Source organism: Dendronephthya gigantea, unplaced genomic scaffold (assembly GCF_004324835.1).
Source record: "Dendronephthya gigantea isolate DGI-Jeju-01 unplaced genomic scaffold, DenGig_1.0 000122F, whole genome shotgun sequence".
Lineage (NCBI taxonomy): Eukaryota > Metazoa > Cnidaria > Anthozoa > Malacalcyonacea > Nephtheidae > Dendronephthya > Dendronephthya gigantea.
Window position 1 is genome coordinate 74,005 of NW_021163132.1, and position 25,574 is coordinate 99,578.

Consider the following 25,574-nt stretch of genomic DNA (forward strand, 5'->3'; position numbering starts at 1 on the left):
TATAAGGACTTTTCGCCCTTTTCCTAGGGAAATTGAAAATTTGTTTGTGAAAGCACTGCAGTGTGTTCAGATCAGTGTGTTCAGATCAGTGGTATAAATACCGTATATTATTTTATTATATTATATTAACTGTGATATTATGAACCATGTTACATGGTCCATGTATAAAAATTCGGACCCTCGCTCCAGGGCCAATCAACATAAAGCGTAATAATTTATCACTTAATCCGATGTGACGAGACAAACTGACAGCTCGAATAACAGAGACATCGCTCACTGATCCGCTCACAGGCAAAGATATTATAACTTGGACCCGTAATACTAGATAGGTCAGTACTTTCGCCCCAATCATTGCCACATCATATTAATCGTATGGCTTCTTTGATTGTTTTTTAATATTTCGCTTTTTTGGCTTCTTTTTTTTCGCAAGTTTGGCTTTTCCCGAAAATAAGCGTTGTCACCTCAGTGGTTGTCACTCCGAGAGTTCGAGAGTGGTATCATCTATGATCGTAAGTCCATGCTACGACGAGGTCGTGACATATGAAAACTGCTACTATTGTGAGGAAACCAGTAATACTATGTTTTACATACGGCTCTGGCTTTACCTCGGGTTATCAGTGAGGTATAGACAGCCCAGATTTTGACTTGCGCGTGTGATACAACCACTAGCGCGTGTGATATTACCACTAACGCGTGTGCAGACGAGTAATAACAAAGCCAGTGAACAAAGCGTAGAAAACAAAGTAAGCGCGGCACACGCGCGGGTATCACACGCGCAAGTCAAAGTCAGGCTGCCTAGGCTAAGCTATGTTGTCGTTTTAATACTTTAAGGAATAAAAAAATGAAATTCACTTTATGCGGGCAATTGTATGTACTGTTTGCACTGTTTTGGATTGTAAAAGCCAACTTCAAAAGAAGATCGCCATGTTTTGCGAACTATCACAATGGTACATTTGGCAGTCAAACGAATGGAACTGTCTCTGTTAGCAAAGAGGACATTTATAATTTCCACTATATAGACCATTTAAGAAACGATACGGTATGTTTATGAAATCAAGTTTTAAATAATAGCAACTGACTGAACAGTGAAATAGGATTCAATAAATATTGAAAGCACTGCAGTCACATTCAAGTTTGTTGTTTACATTTTGAACTGTTCTATTTTTGAAATATGACGCACATGATTTGCTTTGGTTTTTTATAAGCTAGAGTCAGAAATTTTAGCGGCCGGCATGGCCCCACATTCTTATAAACAGAACAGAATCAACAGCTGCACAAACCCTGGCAATTGCACACTACCCGTCTGCAAATTGTTACCGAATTTTATTTAGGAGCATAATCTCAGAGTATATAGTACCAAATATAAATTAGGAATCAAAATCAAAATATTTTTGAAGTACCGTTATTATATTGTTTTTAAATATATACTGAGAGATAAATAATTGAACGTATATATAAATATGTAAGACTGTTGTGTGCATGATAATTAGATCATGCATATCTATAAAATTCCAGCAGGACCCAACCAGAAAAATGTCTTATACTGTTTAAAGCTCCCTTATTTTTTTAATAATTGACGAAAAAGATTGTGGGCTATAGGCCCCTTAGACCCTCTTCTCCATGGTCCCCATGGAATAGCTATCAGCACTCTATAGGATATGTTTTAGTTAATGCTAAAACATAGACCAATGGCGATGTCTGCTAATGAGTAGTTTGTTAAATGAGCAGTGGAGTAGCCAGCCTGACAATTTTGTCCCACTATGTAAATTTCATGTTATTATAATTATTCATGTCTTTAGAAATTTATTGTTTTAAAATATTAGCATAGCAGAACAAATCACCAGGCTGACTACACTACTGCCAATGAGCAACTAAGCAATATGTTTTGCTTGACAAGTGACCATCCAATCTGCCACAGGCATGTCAGTTGTTAAAAAGAAGAAACGTTTGTAAAAGAACAAACATAGGACAATACTTGATAATTCAAAAAACTTGGAGATGCAATGTTCCATTTTTCAATAGTTATTAAAACTAACTTTTATGTTGTTTTTTTAGTTTTTAAGGTATCATCTAAGCATATATTTGTATTTCATGAACTAATTAAAACAAGACAATCATGTCTGTAGATAATACAAAAGCTATGGAGGGCATATTTTTCGTTCCCCAACACTATTTTATTATTAAAAATTTTGAATTTACTGGATTTGTGGTGCTCTTTTAGCCAATAGCCATGATCATGAATTTATTCCAATGTAAAATAGGTCCATTGAACAATCAACCTCCCAACCATTTGAAATTCTTTTATATAGTCAGAATATTTGTGATGTATTAATTATACTATGAAATATTTAGGCAGTGATTGTTCAAGTTAATTCTAATGCAAGTCACAACTTTCCTTTACTGGTTGTCATACAACAACAGAAAGGTGTTTTATCTTGGACAATTCCATTTTCTGGCCAAGAGAAGTAAGTGTTGTATGAAACTGTATCTGTTAATATTAAACAACCTACTCACCATGGGCTGTTGGGCAATGTACAATTAACCTAGTCTACATCGCCAAATTATCTTATTGAAACATTGTTAATCACTAATAGACATAGCCTTTCTAAAAAGAGTGCTCATGCTGTTTATTTGGTTTGATAAGATTATAATTAATTGAAGAAATGAATTTGCTAAATAGAGCCTTGAAATTTCATTTTTTGCAGGTCAACATACGAAACAACATCTCATGTTTTATGTCCTGATAATCAATTCATAAAGACAAATATGACAAATCCTTTTTTCTGGGTGTCATTGTCGTCTTCATCACCATCTGTCGTTGCGTATTCTCTTTATCCCAAACTTTTAGACAATTTTATGTTAAAGTAAGTCTTTGTGTACACACACATTGTTATATCTACACTCCACAGTTGTTTTGCGGTTTCGGTATTATTAAAGAGTGGGTGCGAAAAAATATGTGGAAAAAATGATCGACCGCTCGTACTTTTCTACGTATAATATTGGTTAACATTTACAAAGGTAAATTCAGTTATGCCAAACGTAAATTCAGTTATACTATTGTCAACCTTGTTAATGCTACTACTCAGTTTTCCACTCGGTCGAATTCTCACAATTGAAAAGAAAATCGAGAAATTTTGTTCGATCGAAAAATTCCGCCTGGTGGAAAACCGGCTTAGGGGCTGTTTACATGAGCCCGGTTACCCGAGATTCAACGGAGCATGAGAAGACTTTGAGGTATTGAAATAAGTCTTTATGACACCAAACAAGGACATGCTATTGTTGTGGTGATTATACGACTGCCTGGATCATGTTATCTGCTCATTTTAATACCTCAAAATCATCTCACGCTTCGTTGAATCTCGGGTAACCGGGCTCATGTAAACAGGCAGGCCTTTATATGATCCTGCTTAGCTGAAATTCAACGAAGCGTGAGATGATTTTGAGGTATTGGAATAAGTATGCATGATTCGGCTGAGTTTTGACAGTAATGTAATCATTTAATATCTAGACAATATCATGTTCTTGTTTGGTTTCATAAAGTCTCTAAATTTCGGATCGATTAGGAGGCATTTCGATACCTGTTTTAACAGTGACATACAGTGTCTTGCCACAATATGGTTGCGTGTACATGCATGCCAAATGTTTCATACTCTAATTCTTTAAACGTTTCCAGACACAAGAGTCACGAGAAAATACGTAAAATTCTCTAGCGATCCTTTTTCCTCTCTCTGGTGTCCCATGCTGGAATATCTCTGTGTTATAGCTAGTATATACATGCAGTGTGTTTCAAAAAAGTACCTTTAACTGCAAAAGAATGATTTTAATACAGGGAACTTTTTGCAAATTTTAGGCAAATTCTTGCAAATATACTCAGTGCACATGTGACTGTAAATTCACTGATTAATTTTTAAAACAAGCAGTCGAGTTGTCACTTGTCATGCTAATAATAGCAGGTGCTTGTCGAATTGTTTTTAAATCTTGTGAACAGCCCCTAACTAGCATTTTGCAATAGTTCGAGTTTGAGTTATAGGTAAATAATGTTGCCTCCTTTGTGCTAGTCTTACAGAATACAGGAAATGAGCGACTGGTTTAAAGTAAAAACATCTCGTGCAAGTGATCACTAGAGAACAATTTCCTTTATTACCCGATTTTACGTACACAATAGAATTCGAAATGCTAAGAAAACGTCAGCAGATCGTAAGGCCTAGGTTATACCTCGCATTTTCGTCGCGTCCAATGCAATTCAAACAATAGATAATGAGCTGATAAACCTCTTTAAGCTTCATTATCATCTTATTATCTATTGTTTGAATTGCATTGGACGCGACCAAAATACGACGTTGAACCTAGGCCTGAGAAATATGTTCGTATTTGTCAATAAGGAGTGCAATTGCATTGCAAGTTGCGAGGAAAGTTGCACAGTGTAACAGCGTTTAAACGTCTATTCTGCCGATTCTCGTGTGAATAAATTATTGTAATTCTATTATGCTATTCTAAGATCAATAACGATGTTTCCAATTCAGTTTTTCTTAGAGCGCGCTAAACCAAAGTGTGCTCGAGTTTGAAATTATTCTCTTGACATTGCTTAATATAATTTCCTTCAGCCTTGATCACTCTCAAACAGTTTATGCGTCACCTTCCGAACCGATGGTATGTCACAGATAATTATGTCCTGTAAAATGTAAATATTTCCCCGGGTAAAATGTCCTGGGGTATAAGTCCAGTATATTGATACAGTATATATAATGTAAAGTTAATTAAGTACCTATTTATGTTTTATTAATTCCAGATAAATGCTTTTGAGTTTTCTAAAGATGTTGATACAGTGCTTGTGAAGGCAGAATCTAGGATGTCAGCTTGCAGTATTCTCTCAGTGCAAGGTACCAAGGTAGTAAACAAATTTTTATGACAATAGATTCGTCTATATATAGACTCTAAGTAAGGTCACAACCACCAACTGGTTCAACTTCGCGCTTATTCACGATGAATACAATTTGACATTGGATGCAATATTTTGCAATCTTATTTCACGTTTGTACTTTGTAATTGTTGCGTTCATGTTAATTATTTTACTGTTCATGTTCAAATATTGTTATTCTTATATTCTGTTCGTGTTTAAATACTGTTATTGTAGTATTCATGTTTAAATACCCATACAGATCAGCCGCTCGTACTTTAGTAATGCTTGAATATTGTAACAGGTCACTAGCTATAACGTAATTGGCTCACGCTGTGTTAGTGTTCTTGGATCGTTTTCTTGTTTATCTTCAATTTGTAATGTAACGAATAAATAGTTAAATAAATAAATAAATATAATATATATAATCACCAAGCTAATTTTTCATAGTGTCCGATATTTGATCTTGAACGAAATGTCGAATTTACTGGAAATTTTCAGACAATGAGATACAAATCTGGAATAGTCGTGAAGGTGAGATAATGTACACTTAAAGAAATCTTGAAAAATTCATTGTTTTTTGTTTCACAGAAAGAATTCACAATTTCTGTTCACAGAAAGACGATTTTCCTTCGTATAAGTTTTACATTGTAACTGTCGTACTGGTTGATAACGAAAGATGCAAATCGGGGAAAAATAATAAAAATCCTTTTAGAAATGATGATATCTTTAGAGGTAATTTTAGCACGTTTTATGTGCGCAGCATTGGCAGATGATAAAATAAGCTCTCATTAAAGATAAAACAGAATAAGTTGAATAGAATGACTTGCGGTTTGTGTGATTTTGGTGTAACATAGAGTTTGTGTTCTTTATGAAGGCAGTAGTTCTGTTGATCATGGTTTGAAGAAAAACAATGTGAAAAATGATAGAAAGAAATCTGTAACTCTTAAAATAGTCAAGATACCATCAGGTCAGTTACCATGCATGCATGCCTCGTTGTTAGAATACTTTATACAAACACTAGCCTGAGCTAGACAAATACAGACTATATATAATAATTTCGATCAACTTTCCTTGTTTTGATTAGCTATATCAACATTCATGCAATTCTCTCATAGACAGACTCATATTTTGATGAAATTGTGTATAAAGATAGGGTTTAATTTTGAATTGTTACAAATATTTAGAGAAACTAAAACGAGGGTTAACTTTAAAATATTTTACCCTAATATTTGCAGCAAATTCAATTTATCAACGTAAATTTGTCAACTGTTTGATTAGAAACCTTGACGCGAGAAAACCTTTAACTACACTTTCATGATCGGGATTTAATTTTTCTTTCTTAAATAGAGAATGAATATACCAAGGCTATTGTGATTCCTATTCTCGTATTTTCATTTGGATTCTACGTCCCCTCGGCATTATATATTTTATATCAGTAAGCAGTGTATATATTACATGCATGGAGCTCATTAAAGCTGAATGTCTGAATGTCTTTTAATGTTTTGAATATAGGGGGGCCATTTACCGTTACAATTTGTAATAATAATTTGTTTACGTGACAGATATAAAAATGGGGCGAGAAAACTTTCTGTTCCATCTCAGGATATTTTAGAAGACGAAGGTTAGGACCCTTTATAATAAATTGATTCCATGCAAATATATATTAAACCACTGCATGACATTGAAACCACTGACATGCAAATATATTTTAAACCAGAGTCTGTAGATCGTATAAGAACCTCTGTACAAGTAGAACAATTTAAACTATGATAGAAAAATTCAACATTATGATCGATATTTGGAACAACTGAAAGGCAATCGTTACATTTCAATAGATGAAGGTATCATGCCTGAGGGAGGTGGTACGATTTCCAACTATGGAACTACAGAGAGAGGTTTGTTTAATTGTTTTAAATTACTTTCTCAACCATGCCACTATACATGCATGGTTAATGGGATAATAATATTCTTAAGAAATCCTTATTGTTTCTGATGTAGTATCAAATCATATATGATTTAGGCAATGTTACGACGACGAGTGCCCAAAGCCAGACTTCAGAACTAAATGATATGCAAACAATACAACAAAGCATTGACGATGGTAGTCAGGTGGACGGGGAATTTGATTTTCTTCATGATATCGAAGAAGACAAAGAAATCTACAGATTGAAGGTTTTTATTGTTTCATTATACTTCCTAGAACACCAGTCGACTCGACTGCCAATTATATATAGCGTCACAACTTTGAAGCCCCATGCATGTTTACATATATCAATTTTGCACGTGCATGTTCTCCATCTTCTGTAGGAGAAAATTGTAAGCTACGAAATATCATGTGCATGTTAGAGGCCATGTGCCATTATATATAGTTCTCATTTGAACCAAACTATATATATATAGGCTATGCAGTTTTATAAACACTTTGTTTTTAGAAAGATCTTTGTTTGTCGGATTTATCGAAAAAGAAGAGAAAGCGACTGCAAAAGAAATATAGTCTTTATTGCTGGTTTGTTGCAGTTTTTTGTGCAAAACTGACTCACAATGTGTACTAATGATCATTATAGTTTATGGATTGATCGGGAAATATATTTTCTAGGAATCTTATCATCATTGCTGTGTTCTACGCTTTACCTGTCGTTCAGCTAGTCTTTACTTATCAAAGGGTAAATTAACTTATATATATACAATCATTATGGCTATAGTATAAGTTTTCTTTTCATATATGTATATAGTACATATAGTCTACAGTCAAGTCTTTTTATCAGGTATTGAACGCTAGTGGTGACCAAGATATTTGCTATTATAACTTTTACTGTAGTCGTCCTTTGGGACCTGTATCGTAAGTAATGAAAAGATTCTATGTTGTATGCATATATTGCATTAAATTATTAGCCTACTTAATTTTTGTGTCTCAACACCAAACGTATATATTTGATGTTTATAGGTCATTCAATAATGTCTACAGCAATATTGGTTACGTCATGTTAGGAATCCTCTTCTTTTTATTGGTTTGGAGAAGGTACGAGATATAACAGCTGGAAAAAACTTCGACTCAAACGAAAGCATACGTACAGCTCTGTATTCAACATTTCCTATTGTTGTTCTATTATAGAGATTTACAACACCAGAGAGAATCTGTTAATGACGAGGTAACGTGATGAAAGAAATATTTATGCATGCAACCTGGCGAAAATCTTTTTATTTTTTTTCTTTATTAATTTATTAAAATTTTAGCATCTAGGAATTCCACAACACTATGGAATATTTTATGCCTTAGGTAGGCTATAATGCATATTATCGATGTAATCAGAACTGTAACTTTTTTGTATTTATAATTTCTTCTCTGATTTATATACTTTATTTTTTCTTCAGCTCTATCTTTAATCATGGAAGGAATATTAAGTGCCTGTTATCATGTTTGTCCAAGTTACACAAATTTTCAATTTGGTAATTGTTTTTTATGCTGATATTTTCTCTCTGGCAATGAGTCAGAGTAATTATTGTTGAGAACAAATGACGTACCAGTCTTAAATCGTTGTAGCCAAGGATCGAAGTTATTCAAGCGATATTCTAAAATGCTTTCTTCTTTTATTTTTGTGCTATTATTAAATTATATACTTTTATTTTAATCCACTCGCCTACCATGGATACCCAGTTTATTTTGCAGGAAATCGTTTTTACAAGTGAAAGTATAAAACAACAACTTTAACGGTGAAAAACGGTGAAATCTCATGATCAATAGTTTATGGAAGGGCACCTAAGGGGATATGCGCTGGAAGACTTTTATGACTTTACTTAGCTGTTTTCTTTATTCTTTGTAGACACGTCGTTTATGTACATCATTGCCTGTTTGATCATTGTACAACTATATTCAACCAGACATCCTGATCTCGCGGCCAAACCTCACATCGTGTTTGGAACGTTTGCAGCTATTATTTTGGTTGCTGTTTCTGGTGTGGTAAGATCTAGCTTTATGTTCAATCACCTATGACCAGAAGGAAACCGCTCATGTATATGTACAGTGCGAAGCACCATATTAATTCAAATAGAAATTTTCATAAAATGGTATTAAATTTACACAATCCTGGCGGGAAACTATTCAAGGTTGTATAACTTCCAAAATATTCCTTCTAAAAATTAAATTGAGATTTAAAGTCCTACTGATGAAAATATGCACCCTTATTTCGATTTGGCAATTTTTCTACTGACACACGATATTAGTTTCATGCACTGATCTCATGTCGGAAAAACGGCGTTAATCCCATCAGAAAGATATAGAAAATCATTTATTGCCTAATATTTTATTGATATTCATTTATTGCCTAATATTTTCATTGTTGATACACTGACACACAAAATTGAGTTATTTGTTGACATGAGCGCCGTGAAGTCTGATCACATCAAATAGTCGGTCGTTCACTGAATCTGTGAGTTTCTTAATGGTAGACTTAGGGATGGAAGTTGCGGATTCTTTTATTGCCATCCACAGGTCAGTTTTTGAGGAATACTGCTTCCCATCATCGGCATAAACCTGGCGCTTAATGATCGACCACAATTTCTCAATAGGATTTAAGTCAGGGGAGTTTGGAGGCCAAATCATTAGGTTATCATTCATGAATCCGATAGATTTCAAAAACGCTGTCGTAGCCTTTGCCGCATGGGACGGAGCGTTGTCATGCATGAAGTGATGAAGATGATCTTCTTCAGTTGTGACAATGGAAAGTCATCCAGCCAGGGTTCAAGCACATTCTTCGAAAACTGGCAATACGTGACGGAGGTCAGTTTTACGAAATGGACCGACGAGCTCATCCTCAATAATACCACTCCAAATCATTACGCCTCCACCTCCTTGTTGCCGCCTTATCCTCGTGGGTCAATCATCACCGTTGAAACCCATTTTTTTCTAACGTTGCTCTTGATTCTTCAGTGAATAGGACAAACTTCGGTAAAAACAAATTCCGAAGAAACAAGACATCTTGAGAGTCAAAATATGAATCAAGCAAGACACAGGTTAAAACTGTAATAGGAATTTGTTTTTACTGTACTTTTTAAATTGTCGGCTGGTTTTTAGGACAAACTTCATTTCAGTTTTCATATATTTCTTGGACCATTCTACACGTAATCTTTTATGTCTCGAGGCCGGGCAAGGCCTTTTAGCCGGACTTTTGATTGCTGCAACCTTTCTAAGGAGACGGTGTCGGGTTGTTTTCGTCACATTTGGTAGACCATTCTCTTAGGAAATTCTTGCACTTGTTGATCCAGGTAATTTACGGACATCATGTCTCGCTTTGATACTGATACTGATTAAAATGTAAACATTGGATGTTTCCACAATTTTCCCCAAATGATCACAAATTTTCATGAATTATGCGGCTTATTTAAATGAGTATTGCTTAAATCTATTATAAAACTAATATCGGGTTCGCACTGTATATAGCCATGCAGGCATCAGATAAGTCGTATATGTACGATTTTGATCCGCGTCAATAATCTGTCCTTGATGCATGGCCCTGTATATAATTTGTCCTATACGTTGTTTGCAATTGTAGGTTTTTACGTCATTCGCGTTCTGGACAATATTCTGCTTCGTTCTCATAACCTTCAGCGTTTACTCGACAACTCAAATGTATTACATGGGAAGAATCCGTCTGTGTAAGTTTAGGTCTTAAAAAGTAAATATTGCTTATAATTGCTATAAATATATAAACGAATCTATTATTATTCATCCTTCTTTATTTTAGCTTTTTCGGAGATAAAAAGATCTTTTATTTTTTTAAAGCATGATATTTTTTCGTGTCCTGTCTACAAGGTATTTACGGAAACCACTTCACTTAACAATCTTTACTTTAATGTATCATCAGTGCATTCCATTGTAATTTTCCTCTTTTAGGACCGGATGGTTTTGCTGCTGTTGGCAAATCTTGTAAACTGGGGATTGTAAGTGAAATTATTTAAAACTTTAAAACAGTGAAATATCTTATTGACATGCATGACTACGAGTTATGACAGGAAACGTTTTTAATGTTGTTCATTTGAAATTTCGTCTGAATTACATATAACCAGAGATATAAGCCCCGTTTACACTACACTCGATTTATTGCACGGCACGACACGGCTAAAATTGGTACCCTAACGGGCCTAACCCAATTTTTTGCACAAGCTTACGTGATCGATTTTTAAGGCAGTATATCAGCTAGGGAAAATCTGCTCCAAGGTATTGTTAGGATAAGGGCTATTCCAGCCCCAATTTAACTTTTCTTACATATCTTTTCAAAGTGTTGCTCCCAAGTCATTCTCTTACCTAATTCTTGCACAAAGCTATAAAAACTGAGTCGACGTGTTTAATTAAGGGCAATTAATGGTATGGCGACTGAACCTAAAGATTTTGCTTCTTATTTACTGGCGATTTTAATCGTGAATGGATTAATATATTTATTATTCTACGTGGTTATGAAGGTATTTTCACTAAGTTTCAGACTTAAATATACTATATATACTATAATTTAACTATAATGCTTCATCTTGGGTCAAATATAAAAAGGCAAAAGGAAACAATGTTATATTGGACCTGAAGTAACTTTATGCATGGCTAACTGCAAAGTAGAAAAACAGACCGTTTTCTATACGACTTCAAAACTTATATTAAAACCAAGCTTTAATTTATTTTTATTTTCCAGATAAGAAACGGAGAAAAGATATTCTTAATATCTATTCTTTGTTCTCTTCTAACTCTTATTTGTTGGACTGGTTCTCTCGTGTTCTTTTTACAAGGTCTGACATCATGGCAGGTAAGTCATTGATTTATAGATCTGTTTGTTGCAGCTCTCGAAATGTTCTAACTGATATGTGTGAAGACAATGTGATCCATTCATTAAAATTTAGTGCAGGCTTATCGTGAAAGGTAAGCAGCGCATTTTGTTTTCAGACAGTGACGGGCGTTATTCCGCTAACGCAATGGCGGGCTGGGAAAGGGATCAATCGGTGGCAGAAATTATTCATAGCTTGAACCGAGGTCAGCCCGAGGTCTAACCGCGGTGAGACGGAGGTTAAAGCACGGCCTAACTCGGTCTGACAAATATTCCTTAAGACTTTTTCGATTTAGTTATTGTGTTGTCCTTCTCAGCTGTTCATAACATTTTGTTTGGAAGCAAACGGCCACTGCGAAATTATATATTTTTTTTACTTGCGGTCGTCTGCGGTTTCCATCGGTCGACTGCAACCGAATAGGTTATTTCTGGATCAGTAATGTAAAATAAAACTGTATAAAATTACCGTGGTCAAGTGATGTTTTGTTTGGCGAATTAGGTAGATGTAAATTGCAGCTTGTTCGATAAAGGTTATAGCTGTAATAATTGTATATGTATACATTTATCCTTAGAAAAGTCCAGCTTATTCAAGAGAAAACAACAGGGATTGTATTTTATTTAATTTTTATGATGATCACGATGTTTGGCATTTTCTGTCTGCTATTAGTCTCTTCTTGTCTTTTATGGTAAGTCATTTATCCATTTTTAGATGCAAGATAGCTAAGTTTATTTAAAACGTTTCTAAACTTCTAATATATTTGATGCGATCACCAGTTCGTTCCAGTTCACATAGATTTGGAAATACGCGTATTAATTCGAAATCACTTGACCAGTCAGTCACTGGCTACAACTTTCGGATGAATATTCTAAATAATCACATGTATATATCTATAATTTAATGATGTTGTATTTTAGATACTGTTAACGCTAAATGATGATCTAACAAGAACACCAAGAAATCAAATACGAGTGTTCTGAGAAATCTTTATTGATGTTTTGTATTCAATATACTTCAAGAATTTCAGGAATAGCAACGCTTTAATTTTAAAACTAAACATAATACATTCAGTGATTCAACTTACTGTCGTATTTCAACTTTTAGGCTATTATTCATGTAAACTGCCTGGTCTGAAAAGGCTGCATTAACGTGGGTTGCCACAATATTAGCAGTCAATGGCAATTATATATTCATATGTGTTGAACTATTGATGGTAAAGTAAACAATGATATATTTATTTACTCGTGTCGTGAAAGAGATCGCTCGTTATATCTTGAGATTCACTAATTTTGCGCGCCTAGTTCTTCAAAAACTACAGGAGTTTGCGGACTTATTCCTCATCCGATTCGGATCTAAAAAGTATATCAGCAGAATTTTAGAATATTATCTTCGTAAGGATAAGGATAAAGATAGTTATGGTGCACTTGGATTCGACGAATTTAGTTTTAAGGTATTAGTGCATGTAGTGGTTCAGCTAGTGTAGTGACAGACGTTTCATGTAATCAATGTAGTTCCACGATTTAAACCCGCGCGCATGAAGACCGGATGCGATTTAGTAACGTGATTTTTTCGAAAAAAACAAAACAGTTTAATAAAACCAAATTGCAATAAATTTCAGAAGCAAATAAATTTTACCCCGCCATAATTGTGCATTGTGACTGCTCTGGTATCCATAGCTTCCACAATTTGCTTTCATAATTATTTTTTTTGCATACATTTGAAAGCTAAAAATTCGCGCGACGTTACCCCACGCGTGTTTGACGTTGAATGTAATTGTACGAAACTTTGGATCGGAAAGTTTGTTGAATTATCGCTAAGCTCAGTAAGGACTATATACTGCATATACGAAACATGTGGAAAAATACCAATCTGTTGTTGAACTATCTATCATACGTTGTATTCGTAGAAACAAAACTATTCACTTACGAACTCGCAAGATGCTTTGATTTTTTCTTTTGCGCTGGAACTTCATTTTCTTCATCACTTGATAACTCTTTCTTCCTGCTTGTAGTCTCATCTTCTGAATAACTACCGTGTTTATTTTGTTTCTCATCCGAATCTTCCTCACTTTCTGCATTTTCCTCCATCCTCTCAGTTTCTGATTCTTCCATTTTCTCTTGATTTTTTTCACCATGCGATTCCTGTTCCTTTGTTTCTGTGTCTTCTTCATCCGAATCCTTATCACTTTTCTCCGCATTTTCATTGTCATCTCCGGACTCATTATCACTCCTCACATTCTCATCTCCAGATTCCTGATCGCTTCTCTCATCCCTAAATTCTTCATCATTTTCCTCAAGCTCATCTTTTGATTCCTCCACTTTTTCATCCCCGGATTCCCAATTGCTTTTTCCAACGTTCTCATTGCCAGAATCACTGTCACCTTTTTCTTTTTGATTTTCATTCGAATCATCTCGTTCTTCTATTTAGAAATAAAGATATTTTATTAACCAACTATTTTTATTTTTGATTAAAATATTCTTCCCAAACCAATTATACCCCATTTATTGACTAATAGTTCTTTTCTCTTTAACAAGATTTAACAAAAGGGAAAGGAAGTTCACAAACCTCCGCTACTTTGAGCACTGTCCCCAGTCGAACCTTTCTCGCTGTCTGACTTTTCATCACTAAAGTAAAGTATGAAAATTACCATACGTGTACTATGTATAAAGTGATGTATATATGTATTTCGAGAAGATAAACGAAATACACGAAGTTATCAGGTGCAAGTATAGGAAGTGCAATGTTTAGGTGTGACACCAAAACTGTAAAAATATAATGAAATTGAATTGGTGACGCTCAGAAAGCTGGTCAAGCCAGGAGTAAGGATTCCTTACCGTTCAATATCTTCAGATATTTTCAATTTATCGACATCGGAATCTGAATCTTCATCAGATGAAGTGATTATTGCTTTTGACTTGATCTTACGACGTCGTTTGGCAGATAGATGTGCGTCCTCTGGATCAACATTTTTCCTCTTACGCTGTGCAGGACGTCGCGCTCTACAAGCAAAAAAAAAACGGTCAAAGCGAATAAAGTTAGGTGTTTGTATGATATTACTCACTTCTTTTCTCCAAGTTCACCATCAGCTCGTTTCTTTTTCCTTAAAGCAATTTAAAAAAAAACTAAACGAAATAATTTTAACATATTTTAAAAATTCCACAGTTAAACCAACTTTTTCTTAGGCTCCTTCTTTGCTCTTTCATGGTCCTCAACTTCACTTCCGCTCCCGCTGGAGTAAATTTCACCAGTATCTCTTCCTCTCTAAATAAAAATATATTCCTTGATACATAACTGGCGGCAATGTAATAGACACTAACCTCCTGTGCATGAATACCCGTACTGTCATAGAGTCGTATATAACGACAATGTAGGCAACTTTCACGTCAAAAATATCCAAAAATAAGACTGTACAGTAAATATAAATGTGCTATAATTCCTTTCTATGCTACGCTTATTTACTACCTTTTTTTTCGTTTTCTTTTCTTTGACTTCTATATGTTCTTGTGTAAAAACCAACAAGCTCTTCGTAGCTTCTCTGAAGGTAGCTCTCTTTTCAAGCATAACTTTTTGTTGTTTTTCATTTTCCTCTTTCTTAAGACGCTATACAAACACAACAACACATTAACAAAACTTTCCCAAAAGAGGCATGATCCCGTAAACAATACCGTAAACAATACATACTCTATATGTCTAACGTATAAATATAACAAGTTTAATTTAATGACAGAACCATCCTCAAAAGATAACTTCATACGAAAGACAAAGACTGATATTCGTTAATTATTTTCAATAACGAATATGTTCTCGATTGCAACAAATTATCGAGCCAAGTAAAATTCTTTTCTAAATCGCCAACAAATACGCACTATAAATTTTTTTTAAAAATCAAGATTACCCTCAGGCAGTAACGGCATGGATTGTATCATAGTTATTATGTGATTGTTAGTTGATATTACTTGTTGTGTTAGTCCAAACCATGCATGCATGCATGCATGCATGCAGTGTATTTACATCTATTTTACCTCGTCTTCCTCCTTCTTTTTGCGTAAAAGCTCTTTCTCTTCTTCTTGCTTTCTTCTCATTTCTTGTTCTTGTTCATCTATCTTTCTCGCTCGACTAACGTGATATTGAGCCTGACTGAGCAAGTCTTGACATTGTCTAGCCTCGGATTGAGCCCACGCCAGATCATATTTCATACGATCACCATGGTGACTCAACCACTGGAAATTTCTAAAAAATGGAGGGTTAGCAAATATGAAATTCAAAATTACATTTGCCTGTTGCCAATTACTGTTGAATATCGATTATTTGAAATAATTACAACTTAGTTTAAGCGATACCTCTGAGCGTTTTCTAGTTCTCCAACAGCAGATAAGACAACTTTAAGTTGACTTTTTTCTGCCTTGAGAATTAATGTTGCTAATTTCTGCTGTACAAGTGAAGCATTAAATAGAAGTATTGTGTCGTTCGGAGCAATATGGCGAGCCTTAAATAAAAAAATATTGAAATCTTGCATGGTGAATTTATAAATCAATCATCAATTTTTAGAAAAAATTCCAGGGTGTATTTGTTATGCAGTATTTTCAAAAGTTATTTGTCTCAGTCTTTTGTCAGTGCTCCCCCCCTATCTATGCGAATAAGTTGTGGAAGCCCTGAATAATTTCAACATGATAAATTTCAATAACTTCAAATTTTACTCTTAGTAAGTTTTATCGTGACAAAAAATTAAAAATTATATAAATTGAAGTTCAATACACCACTCGCATAATAGACCAACTTGTGATCTAGGTAACAAAAAGGAAATATATTGTATATACATTTTGGAAAAATGGATACGAAAACAATCTCTAGCTATACTTCTGGTTATTTACGTTTAATTACGTATACTGTGACCAGCGGCATGCATGGCAGGCCCCGGCAAACGGATCGAAAACTCTGCATAAAACAAATACACGTGGTGTTTCCATATTGTAGAAAAGAAGCATCCTGACACTAGGATACGTCTTTGCTCGTGTAATAAGGAGCGTTCTAAGCACAATAAAACCATAGTCCTCTACCTTAATTAAAATATGACGACATTCCTTGAGTTTCCCACTTAAATAGTACGCTCTTGCCAAATACAACAAAACTTCGACATTGTGATGACGAAAGAACTTCTTTAGACAATTTTCATACTAAAAAATAAAAAGAAAACTGTAAAGAGAACAAGAGATCTTCAAAACCATCTTGTTGCACTCCCAACCCCCTCTCCTCCCTATCCTTCTTTCAAAACAACAGCCAGCCACGCTATAGCCTGCTTTCAATCATCTCTCCCGTCTCTATAACTCTCCAAAGCAACACCATATTTAATTCTTTCCTCCTCACAAAAACAACAAAAATACCATTTGTATGGCAGCAACATATTGTTTCTGCTCCACATAACTGTGTGCAAGATTTAACCACACATCGGCAACGTCTGCTGTCGCTTCCCGAACCTACAACAAGAAAAAGAAAATCACAGCTGTTGTATAGATTCGTGATCTTGGCTATTCCAGAAAACTAATGTTTCAACGTCTACACATAAGTATACCAAGTACTCTTTATTTAACAATTTACTTTTGAAAGTGTAGGCCTGTCATAGTTTTCCACACGACAAATTTGTATACTGTAGGTCTCCATGCAATTACACATGAAACATGAGTTCTATACAAACACACGTTAGTTTTACTTATCCTCAGGAAAATAGTGTTTGGTTTAATTTCTTAAAACCGTTATTTTACATGTCACATGCATGGAAAGTTATTTAAACAGCAATCACAGCATTCAAAAAACAAAGATGCATGCAATTGGAATAAACAAGACACCGTTTTCTTTGAATACCTGAGAAAAGATATCCCGTGCTTCTCTTTGGAACCCTTTATGAGCTAAAATACAACCTGGCACATAGGAAGTTAAAATTATACGAAATACCATGAGTTGTTGCAGGACACAATATATTTTCTCATTTTCCTAAAATCCAGCCTGAAAGACCTCGAAATGTCGACGTTCTTGTAATATTTTTCATGTAGTCTGTCTTATCAAGTACAAGTAACGAATGTCCACGAGTAATAGTTTAGTGAATATATACAACAGTCGTTATGTATGACATACCTATACCGTTGGCAGCATAAAGATTTCTTGAATCTTGTCTTAGCACTTGTTTATATAACGCGAGTGCTCTGTCTTGATGTCGCTTTTCTTTTGATTTATCTTTCGTTGGTTGGTGAAGGGTTTGCAGCCAAACGTTACCCAAAGCAAGCAATGAATAAGAATCATTTGCTGTGGATGGTTGTTTCAAAATTCTTTCAAACTTCTTTTGTCCTGGTCCCCACTCTTGTTTAGCGAGATGAAGATTGCCAATTAATGACCATGCGTCTGGATGATCCTGGATTGAAAATTCTAATTAACGTGGCCGGTAGTATATCAAGCATATTAAAAAGAATGAGAGCAATCTACAGACGTCTGATCACATGAAATAACTTGACTACCTGATTAATTTGTAATGCTTCTTTATACCAATCTGAAGCTTCGTAAATCTGACCTCGATCACGCGCCATACAACCCAGGCGAAGATAACCTGAGACAACAAAAATATAAACAGGAACTATGAACTTTCAAAATATGAACTTTCAATTGCCTCCTATATGATCAATCAATGAATGTAAATAATAATATACAGTGTACGTATGAATACTTACAGTCAACATAATTTGGGTGTTCCCTGAGAATATTTTTATATAGTTTATCAGCAAGATCAAATTCTGAAGTAGCTTCATGTAATCTTGCTAAATTGTAGTTTGTTGTCACTGATATAGCGTTGTAATAACTCTCATCATGTTCGCCTTCTGTTTGGGCGCGATTTAACGACGCTTCGTAAAATTTCTGAATAATCAAATTTATGATAATATAAAACAAAAATATTTAAAATAAAATATCTTAAATGCTAACGAGGATTAACCCTCGCAATGTGAGGTTGTTTATTTCATCCATTTCATCTCCATGAGAAAAATGTACCAAACTCACCTTTGCTTCATTAAGATTTCCCAATCTAAAATGTAAAGCTCCAACGTTATTTAATATTTCCGGAGGTACGTCAGCTCCTACTTTCTCTTTGAGTAATCTTGATGCTGTACCATACGCTGATAACGCAGCTTGCACATCAGTTTGTTCGAGGATACCAGCCAACTCGATCCAAGCCTCCACATCATCTGGGTATTGTTCGGTGACTTTCTTCAAATGACTCTGTAGCAATAAACACCAATGACAAAAGATACTTATATTTAACCCATTAGTGAGGTTTGAATGGACGATGATGAAAAACGTTTTGAGAAGTGTTTATACCATGCATGCTTGCGGATTTTGAATAGATAAAAAGTTCAACGTATTTTAAAAAATTTTGCCAAATAATAAGATATATTGCAAAGTCCTTTAAAATACCTTAAACTTTTGATATATTCAAAATCTGCAACCACGGTAGAGTGTAACTTTAAACCTAGAGCGTCTCAATGGTATATACCCTAGCTTAAGATGTGTTCGCAGCGATTTAATCAGCCAATCATTGCGTTCCCAACGAAAAGTTAACAATGTAATTAAGTACTTAGTAACGTAATTAAGTAACTCGTCCTATTAACACAGTAGTCTCAGGGTAATAATGCATTAACTGCATGTAGACATTTAACCTTGGCCATCTCCTTCTTCTCCATATCTTCAGAATTACTGTACAGAGATCCCAGAATTTTCATTGTTTCATAATTTCCAGGCATCGCTTTTAGCACCTTCTCAAAACATATAGCTGCCTGATAAAAACCCCCGAAAAAAAGTTTTATATCAGACAGAGTTATATACGAGCTATATGCTATTCTTAATGGTTCTACACACACATTGCTACATACATTATTGGTGTCCCCACGAGCAATATACATTTGTCCGAGACCAAAATATGGCAGGATAAAACCTGGAGAAGCAAACTGAGTAGCTTGATAGTAATACTGGAACGCTTGATCAAAATCACTCTAAATAAATTTTAATCAGCTATGAAAGACAGAAAATGACATGCAAAGATTGGAGTTATAAAAACAATAGATTGCGGCATATTAGGCATCGTGAGAAAGACGAATTTTGTTTAACAAGCATGCACATTACCTGCACATGGAAAGCTCTGGCCATTTGGTAACAGCTTTCTGCTTGCATAGCTTCAACTTCAGTACCATGAAAAGCGTGCAAAGCTAAATGTTGAACTTTTGTGTAATCCTGAAAAAAATAAAAATAACTGTACACCACATGCACTTGTCAAAATGATAACTAAACGCCACTGATAAAAATAATTTAGTAATTCCGCGATATCTCTGCACTCTAAAACTTCTCTGTCTCCATGTCTCTTCTTCAACCTGCACTCTTCGTTTATAAAATATATAATACAATTATATACATTGATGCGATTGTATACTTACTTTTTTGAAAAAGAAATGATTTGACAAATGATTTAAAACCATCGGATTTGAGTTGTCAATAGAATATGCTTTTGAGAGCAACTGTACGCCAGTTTTAATCGCATCGGGCTAAAATATACATTCTGAATGATAAATGCTTTTATACCTTTATTACCATGCAACTGTGATCACGAGATTAGTCTGTTAAATAATGCAATGTGCGCATGGATGGTAACGTTTTCGAGCGTTTTTATTTATGTTTTCACACCAAAATGGTTGCGAACACCATTAATTTAGGATAGAACTTAGAGCTAATTTAATTACCCGTTTTGATCGTGTGAACATACATGAAGGGCGTACGCGTTATTCCACAATAATTTACCTTTTTTGAGCTCAGCTCCATAATCGCAAGACCAACCATAGCCCCAGTACAATATGGATCAAGTTGCAACGCTCGCTCAAATGCAAGTTTTGCTTTTCCATCTTTACCAAGTTTGGCAAAGCAATGGCCCATACCAAGACGAACAGAGGCTAAATCAAGAAAATTTTCAATCGCTTCGATCATTATATACTGTATATACTGGGTCTCATAAAACATGGCCCTAGCTTTCTTTGTTAACATGTCCCTTTAGAATAGGGATACAACGTTATAAAATGGGATCTATATATAGATGTGAATGGTCTAAGCTAGCGATCGGGCCATCCAAAAAAGGAAATTTAATTCGCTTTTTGAAATCAAACTTGGCACACTACCTTGTTAACAACAAGCACTTGGGTATGTTGCGAGAGTTACCTCTCGCAACATTCCCGCGTGTTTGGATCAGGCCATCCAAACACGGAAACCATTAAGTAATTGTTTATTCCAAAATCATCAAAACTGAGATATGTTTCATTCGTAAACCCAGCGAGTTTCAATGTTGTGATCAAATTTCCCCGAAAATATACCTGGACAGTTAGGATTGGTCCGGAGAGCTTTCTTATAATATGCCAATGCTCCTTTATAATCTTTCTTGTTGAATGAAATACAAGCTTTTCCTAAAACCCGAAAAATGCTGATATCATTGTAGTAAAACCATGGACAACCTGCATGAAATGTTTGTGACACAAGAGAAGAATGTGTAGTATTAAAATCACGCTGAGACAAGCAACATATCGAAAACGTCGTGTTATTGTCTTTACATTATCTTACCCAACAATGCAGGAATATTGTTTCCAGACTAAAAGAAAAAGATGGAGATTCCTAATAACTATATAAACCTTTCTCCAACATTTCTTCAAAAACAGCAACAAATATTTGGCATTGAGGTACTACAGTACTTTAAAAATAAAGTTAGATTAAATTTAATTAGCTACAATGGAATACCGCACGTGCAGCTTTTTTAATATGCAAGGCAAATTTTTGCTATTTAGCATACTTGAAAAGTATTATTAACAAATATCTCGGAATAATACCTGAGCAAGAACGAAGTTAAATTGCGCATCAGCTTGATCGATCTTGTCTCCTTCCAGCAAACAGAAATATGCACGACCCAAGAGATGGTTCTAGCAAATTACCAATAAAACATAAACTTGCATATACATCATATACTCTTCAACAAAGGTTTTGTCAAAAATTTACCTGGTCATACATAATGATCTTGTCAGCCATTGTAAACAGTTGTGTCGCCTGAAAAGTGGTTTAACATGCATAATTTGAATAACAAAGTAGTTATATATGTACAGATGCACTATTTGTATATGGCGGAAATCCAGCATATATCATGGCTGATTTCTGATGAACTACTATAGAGTTGACTTCCAATGCAATTTTACATTCGAGAAATGTAAATTCTTACCCGTGTATTCTTCTAATTTGTAGTTGCCAAATTTACATATTTCAAAAGTGAAATTGGATTGCAAGTTGCAAGAAAAATTGCATGGTGTAACACGGCTTTTTAAAGAACATACTATTTAGAACAGACTCATATCCGCGCTATAGATTTGGTGGGCATTTAATTAACATCGCGCTAATAATATTTAGAACGGCAACGCAACGACAACGGCTGAAAATTAATAAACTTCTTCGAATATTTACATTAGCTCTAGATCACAGTTCAATGAATGGTTAAAAGAAAATCTTTTCTTATATTATCGATTCTACGGATGTAGTAGCCACAATAATATAAAAGTCAAATCCGAATCCTTAAACGATGAATTCATTTTCTTTTATTATTATTATATATTTAAATTATTATTTCTTAATCTTTTTGAAAAACAGTAGCTCTTCATTAAAAATTGTAGCCTCGTAGACGAAGAGAAGAAACAGAAAGAAGGCTTTATTATATACACAGATCATTCCTCACTCAATTTGAAAGAAATCTGTTCAAATTTTTGTAAATTTTAAAGAGAATTTTAAAAATATATCGCGACATGAAACTAATTTCTCCTTATATTTGAAATTCCTCATAAAATCATGAACATATTCGAGAATTAGGGATCATAAAAACACATGCACACACATGTTAATGCATGCAAGTATTTTCGCGAAATATTGATATTTTATATATCCATATTTATGTTTCACACTTCCTGACACAAGGAAGTATGCAGCCATAATTATTTTTCGACATATTATAAATAATTGTACAGTAAGCATGATTTAAGAAAAAGCAGATAAACCATGCTCTCCTGGATTCTTGGACATGCACAAAATGTAGCTACGTTTTTTTTTTTACTATACTGACGCCAGTTTCGGAATGGCATTAAAAAATATTTATTCCTACTCCTAAAAAGAATGTGTGCTTATAGCGAATAATCCATGCATTCTGGTCCAAACAACCAAATTCCTTGAGCAGTTTACTCATTCTGATTGCTTCTGGTATTTCGCACCTTTGTGAACATTTCTTTCTTTCTTTCTTTATTTTTCTCTTTCTTGGCTTCTTGAACGTAATAGGCAGCCAAAGTATCCAGGCAAATCATCCTATCTCGATCACTATTTGTGTAGTTGATGTTACTTTCTATTATAAAAATAGTTATCACATGCATCATTCTGTGGCTAATATATTATCTTTTAAAGAATATAGTCAACGAATCACTGCAAAAACACATGTAACAGTTAAAATAGTTCAACGTGTTTTTCACACTTGTGTTGGCTCAATAGAGACACAGACCCCGGGAAAGATTACTCCGGGATCACCTGGACCAGTTGACCTGAACTGGGGTACCAACTCTCTAATAGAAAGTGCAGTGGCCACATGGGACAATCGTAGTGCTTCTACATTCATCGGTATCTTAATTTAATGTGCCATGTTGTGCTGTTTTGTGTTATTTGTAATCTTTGTAACAGGTCACTAAAGTAATAGCCTCACGTTGCATGTTAGTGTTCCTGAGCTTCTTTTACTGTATTGTATCTAAACTATTGTTCGTAATTTTAGAAATTAAAAGCCATCATCTGCACTTGCATAAAGTTAGAACAGAAATTGCGAGACATCTCTATTATAACAGAGACTTGACTGTACAGAAGAGCTCTTGAAGATATAGAACTATCAATATCATGCAGTAATGGCAAATGAATAAACCGTTTTTATCATGCATTGACTTATGATTTTTTATTGTGTGCATCTGTAACAATAAATTAGTTTGTCGCCCTATACTTGCTGCCGGTGCTGTTGGTAGATATCTCAATTCACCGCGAAACAACAGGCAGATGGATGCAAGTGTCTGATTGGGCGGATTTGTCAGGCCATTACCCAGCCAAACTTGGGTATGACAAAATGTATCGCCCATCACGCTATGCTTTATGGTACAGGGGTTTAGATCACCTCGCAAGCCAGGCTTTTCTACCTACGCTCCACAGCCCACACTGTGTGTTAAGAAGTCTTAGATGACCACTTACCTGTCTTTGCAGTCTCTAACAACTGAACAAAATCTCTGGTTCTCCCTTCTTTAAAATATTGAATCTAAACAGAATATTTTACTATACATTAAGACTAGTGCACCTTCAACACAAGAAGTATTACTATATGTTTCACCTTTTCTGTTGCTAAATAGAAACACTGAGTTCAGATACAGAAAAGCTTAATTATCATTGATTCAAGGTATATCAATATTGATTTATGTTGTAAAATTAAATAATAATTGCATATCTTAAACATACCGCTAATACATTCCATATTTTTAGTTGGGCATTTTCCTGCTTCAGAATACTTAATACTTCCTCCCCTTCTGGTAACTGATCAAACTGCAGTTCTATAACCTAATGATTGAAAAAATGTATATTAATTAATTGCTTGAACACTAATTTGTCTCAGGGTGGTTTCTTAAAATATGGTTAACAATCTCAATTATAATGCATTGTGACTAATTCAATTTGTTTGCTGTGGCAAAATCACTTGAGATAAATGATCATCCATTGTATTCAGCACATAAAAAGAACAACAACAGAAACTAGTTTTTAAGGACGTCAGTTTCTTTTGGTAAAAAAGTAAGGAGTTTTTTTATTAAATTTGATGAACTATGTAATTCAACAGAAAAATATAGGCAAATGAACTTTGGGGTAAATTTTACAGAGTGATAAAATAAATTTCTTAGTAGTTTAGCTTGTTCTGATTCATTCAAGAACAGAACTATTACCAATGGTGGAAAGTTTGTATTGTGCAACCTAGATATCAGGCACATTTGATATTTCTTATATATTTACTAGTATTATTTTGAAATCTCAGTTGTGCAGTTTGCATACTTTCCAGCATTTTAATTACCTTTATTTTTAAAGACAAAAATAGTTAAAAAAAAAACAACTTGAATTTATATTGCATTGGTGTGGAGCATGTCAAATTGTCACTGATATTTAATTGACCAATCCATTTCTTTTAAAATAAATTAGGCAAAATGACAATTTTGCTATAAAAGCCACAAAATCGATTATGACAAAGAAATAGCATTCTGGAGCTCAGGTATTCAAATTCTAATTTAGTTTGCAAAGAATTTATCTTCACAAATAGCAGATGTTTATACCAAGTCAACTGGCAATGACACCCCTAATACTTCGTATTGGTAAAAAACTGATGAAAAAGATAGAGCATTAAATGCGTTACCAATGCTCAAAATAGTCTGTTTCCAAAGATCTAGAGGAAAGAAATTGGAGGAGAAAAACACTCTCTCCAAATAATATCCAAATTTCCTAGCTATTCAGAATGCCGGGACGTTATTTCGATATTCCTAAACCACTACATTTATACAATATAAACTATAAGTTCCTACAAGGTACAACTAACAGCAACAAATAACCACTTACTTCGTCTGTATCTCTCAAAGGAATCTCCACAGAAGTCGCCATGTTGCTTGTTTGTTTGTTTGACACCGCGCTCGATACCAGGCCATTGTACCAGTGAACCATAGGTAGAGATTATAAATAAGTAAAATAACACTGTTATTTATAATCTCTA

The 25,574-nt window shown here is 34.5% G+C and overlaps 2 protein-coding genes across 3 annotated transcripts; one reads left to right on the forward strand and one right to left on the reverse strand.

The window, feature by feature from the left end:
* The first annotated feature begins 774 nt into the window (after window positions 1–774).
* Window positions 775–12,941, forward strand: LOC114535615 (SID1 transmembrane family member 1-like). Of its 2 annotated transcripts, XM_028556894.1 has the most exons (27): window positions 775–1,039; window positions 2,353–2,465; window positions 2,706–2,864; window positions 4,605–4,650; window positions 4,790–4,888; window positions 5,348–5,431; window positions 5,515–5,632; window positions 5,775–5,867; window positions 6,248–6,335; window positions 6,463–6,521; window positions 6,736–6,795; window positions 6,921–7,072; window positions 7,333–7,406; window positions 7,497–7,563; window positions 7,666–7,739; window positions 7,845–7,919; window positions 8,013–8,049; window positions 8,135–8,177; window positions 8,273–8,347; window positions 8,722–8,858; window positions 10,450–10,552; window positions 10,642–10,709; window positions 10,791–10,837; window positions 11,251–11,356; window positions 11,578–11,688; window positions 12,279–12,392; window positions 12,622–12,941. In XM_028556894.1, exons 1-27 carry the CDS (start codon window positions 842–844, stop codon window positions 12,682–12,684), a joined length of 2,463 nt encoding a protein of 820 aa, XP_028412695.1. In that variant the 5' UTR covers window positions 775–841; the 3' UTR covers window positions 12,685–12,941. The 2 variants fall into 2 exon arrangements, with proteins under 2 accessions (XP_028412695.1, XP_028412696.1); XM_028556895.1 differs by lacking the exons at window positions 12,279–12,392; window positions 12,622–12,941 and adding an exon at window positions 11,826–12,264.
* LOC114535613 (RNA polymerase-associated protein CTR9 homolog) lies at window positions 12,677–25,511 on the reverse strand. Its single transcript, XM_028556892.1, has 29 exons — window positions 25,424–25,511; window positions 24,287–24,385; window positions 24,026–24,089; window positions 23,020–23,147; window positions 21,770–21,817; window positions 21,604–21,693; window positions 21,341–21,368; window positions 21,097–21,186; window positions 20,534–20,682; window positions 20,173–20,280; window positions 19,865–19,972; window positions 19,615–19,734; window positions 19,402–19,518; window positions 18,746–18,964; window positions 18,421–18,604; window positions 18,211–18,299; window positions 17,834–18,107; window positions 17,564–17,619; window positions 17,086–17,178; window positions 16,762–16,878; window positions 16,045–16,190; window positions 15,727–15,934; window positions 15,167–15,304; window positions 14,877–14,965; window positions 14,766–14,804; window positions 14,539–14,703; window positions 14,270–14,328; window positions 13,631–14,123; window positions 12,677–13,056 (listed from the first exon to the last, which is right to left on the reverse strand). The coding sequence occupies exons 1-29, from the start codon at window positions 25,463–25,465 to the stop codon at window positions 13,035–13,037; spliced, it is 3,582 nt and encodes a 1,193-aa protein (XP_028412693.1). The 5' UTR covers window positions 25,466–25,511; the 3' UTR covers window positions 12,677–13,034.
* Window positions 25,512–25,574: the final 63 nt, after the last annotated feature.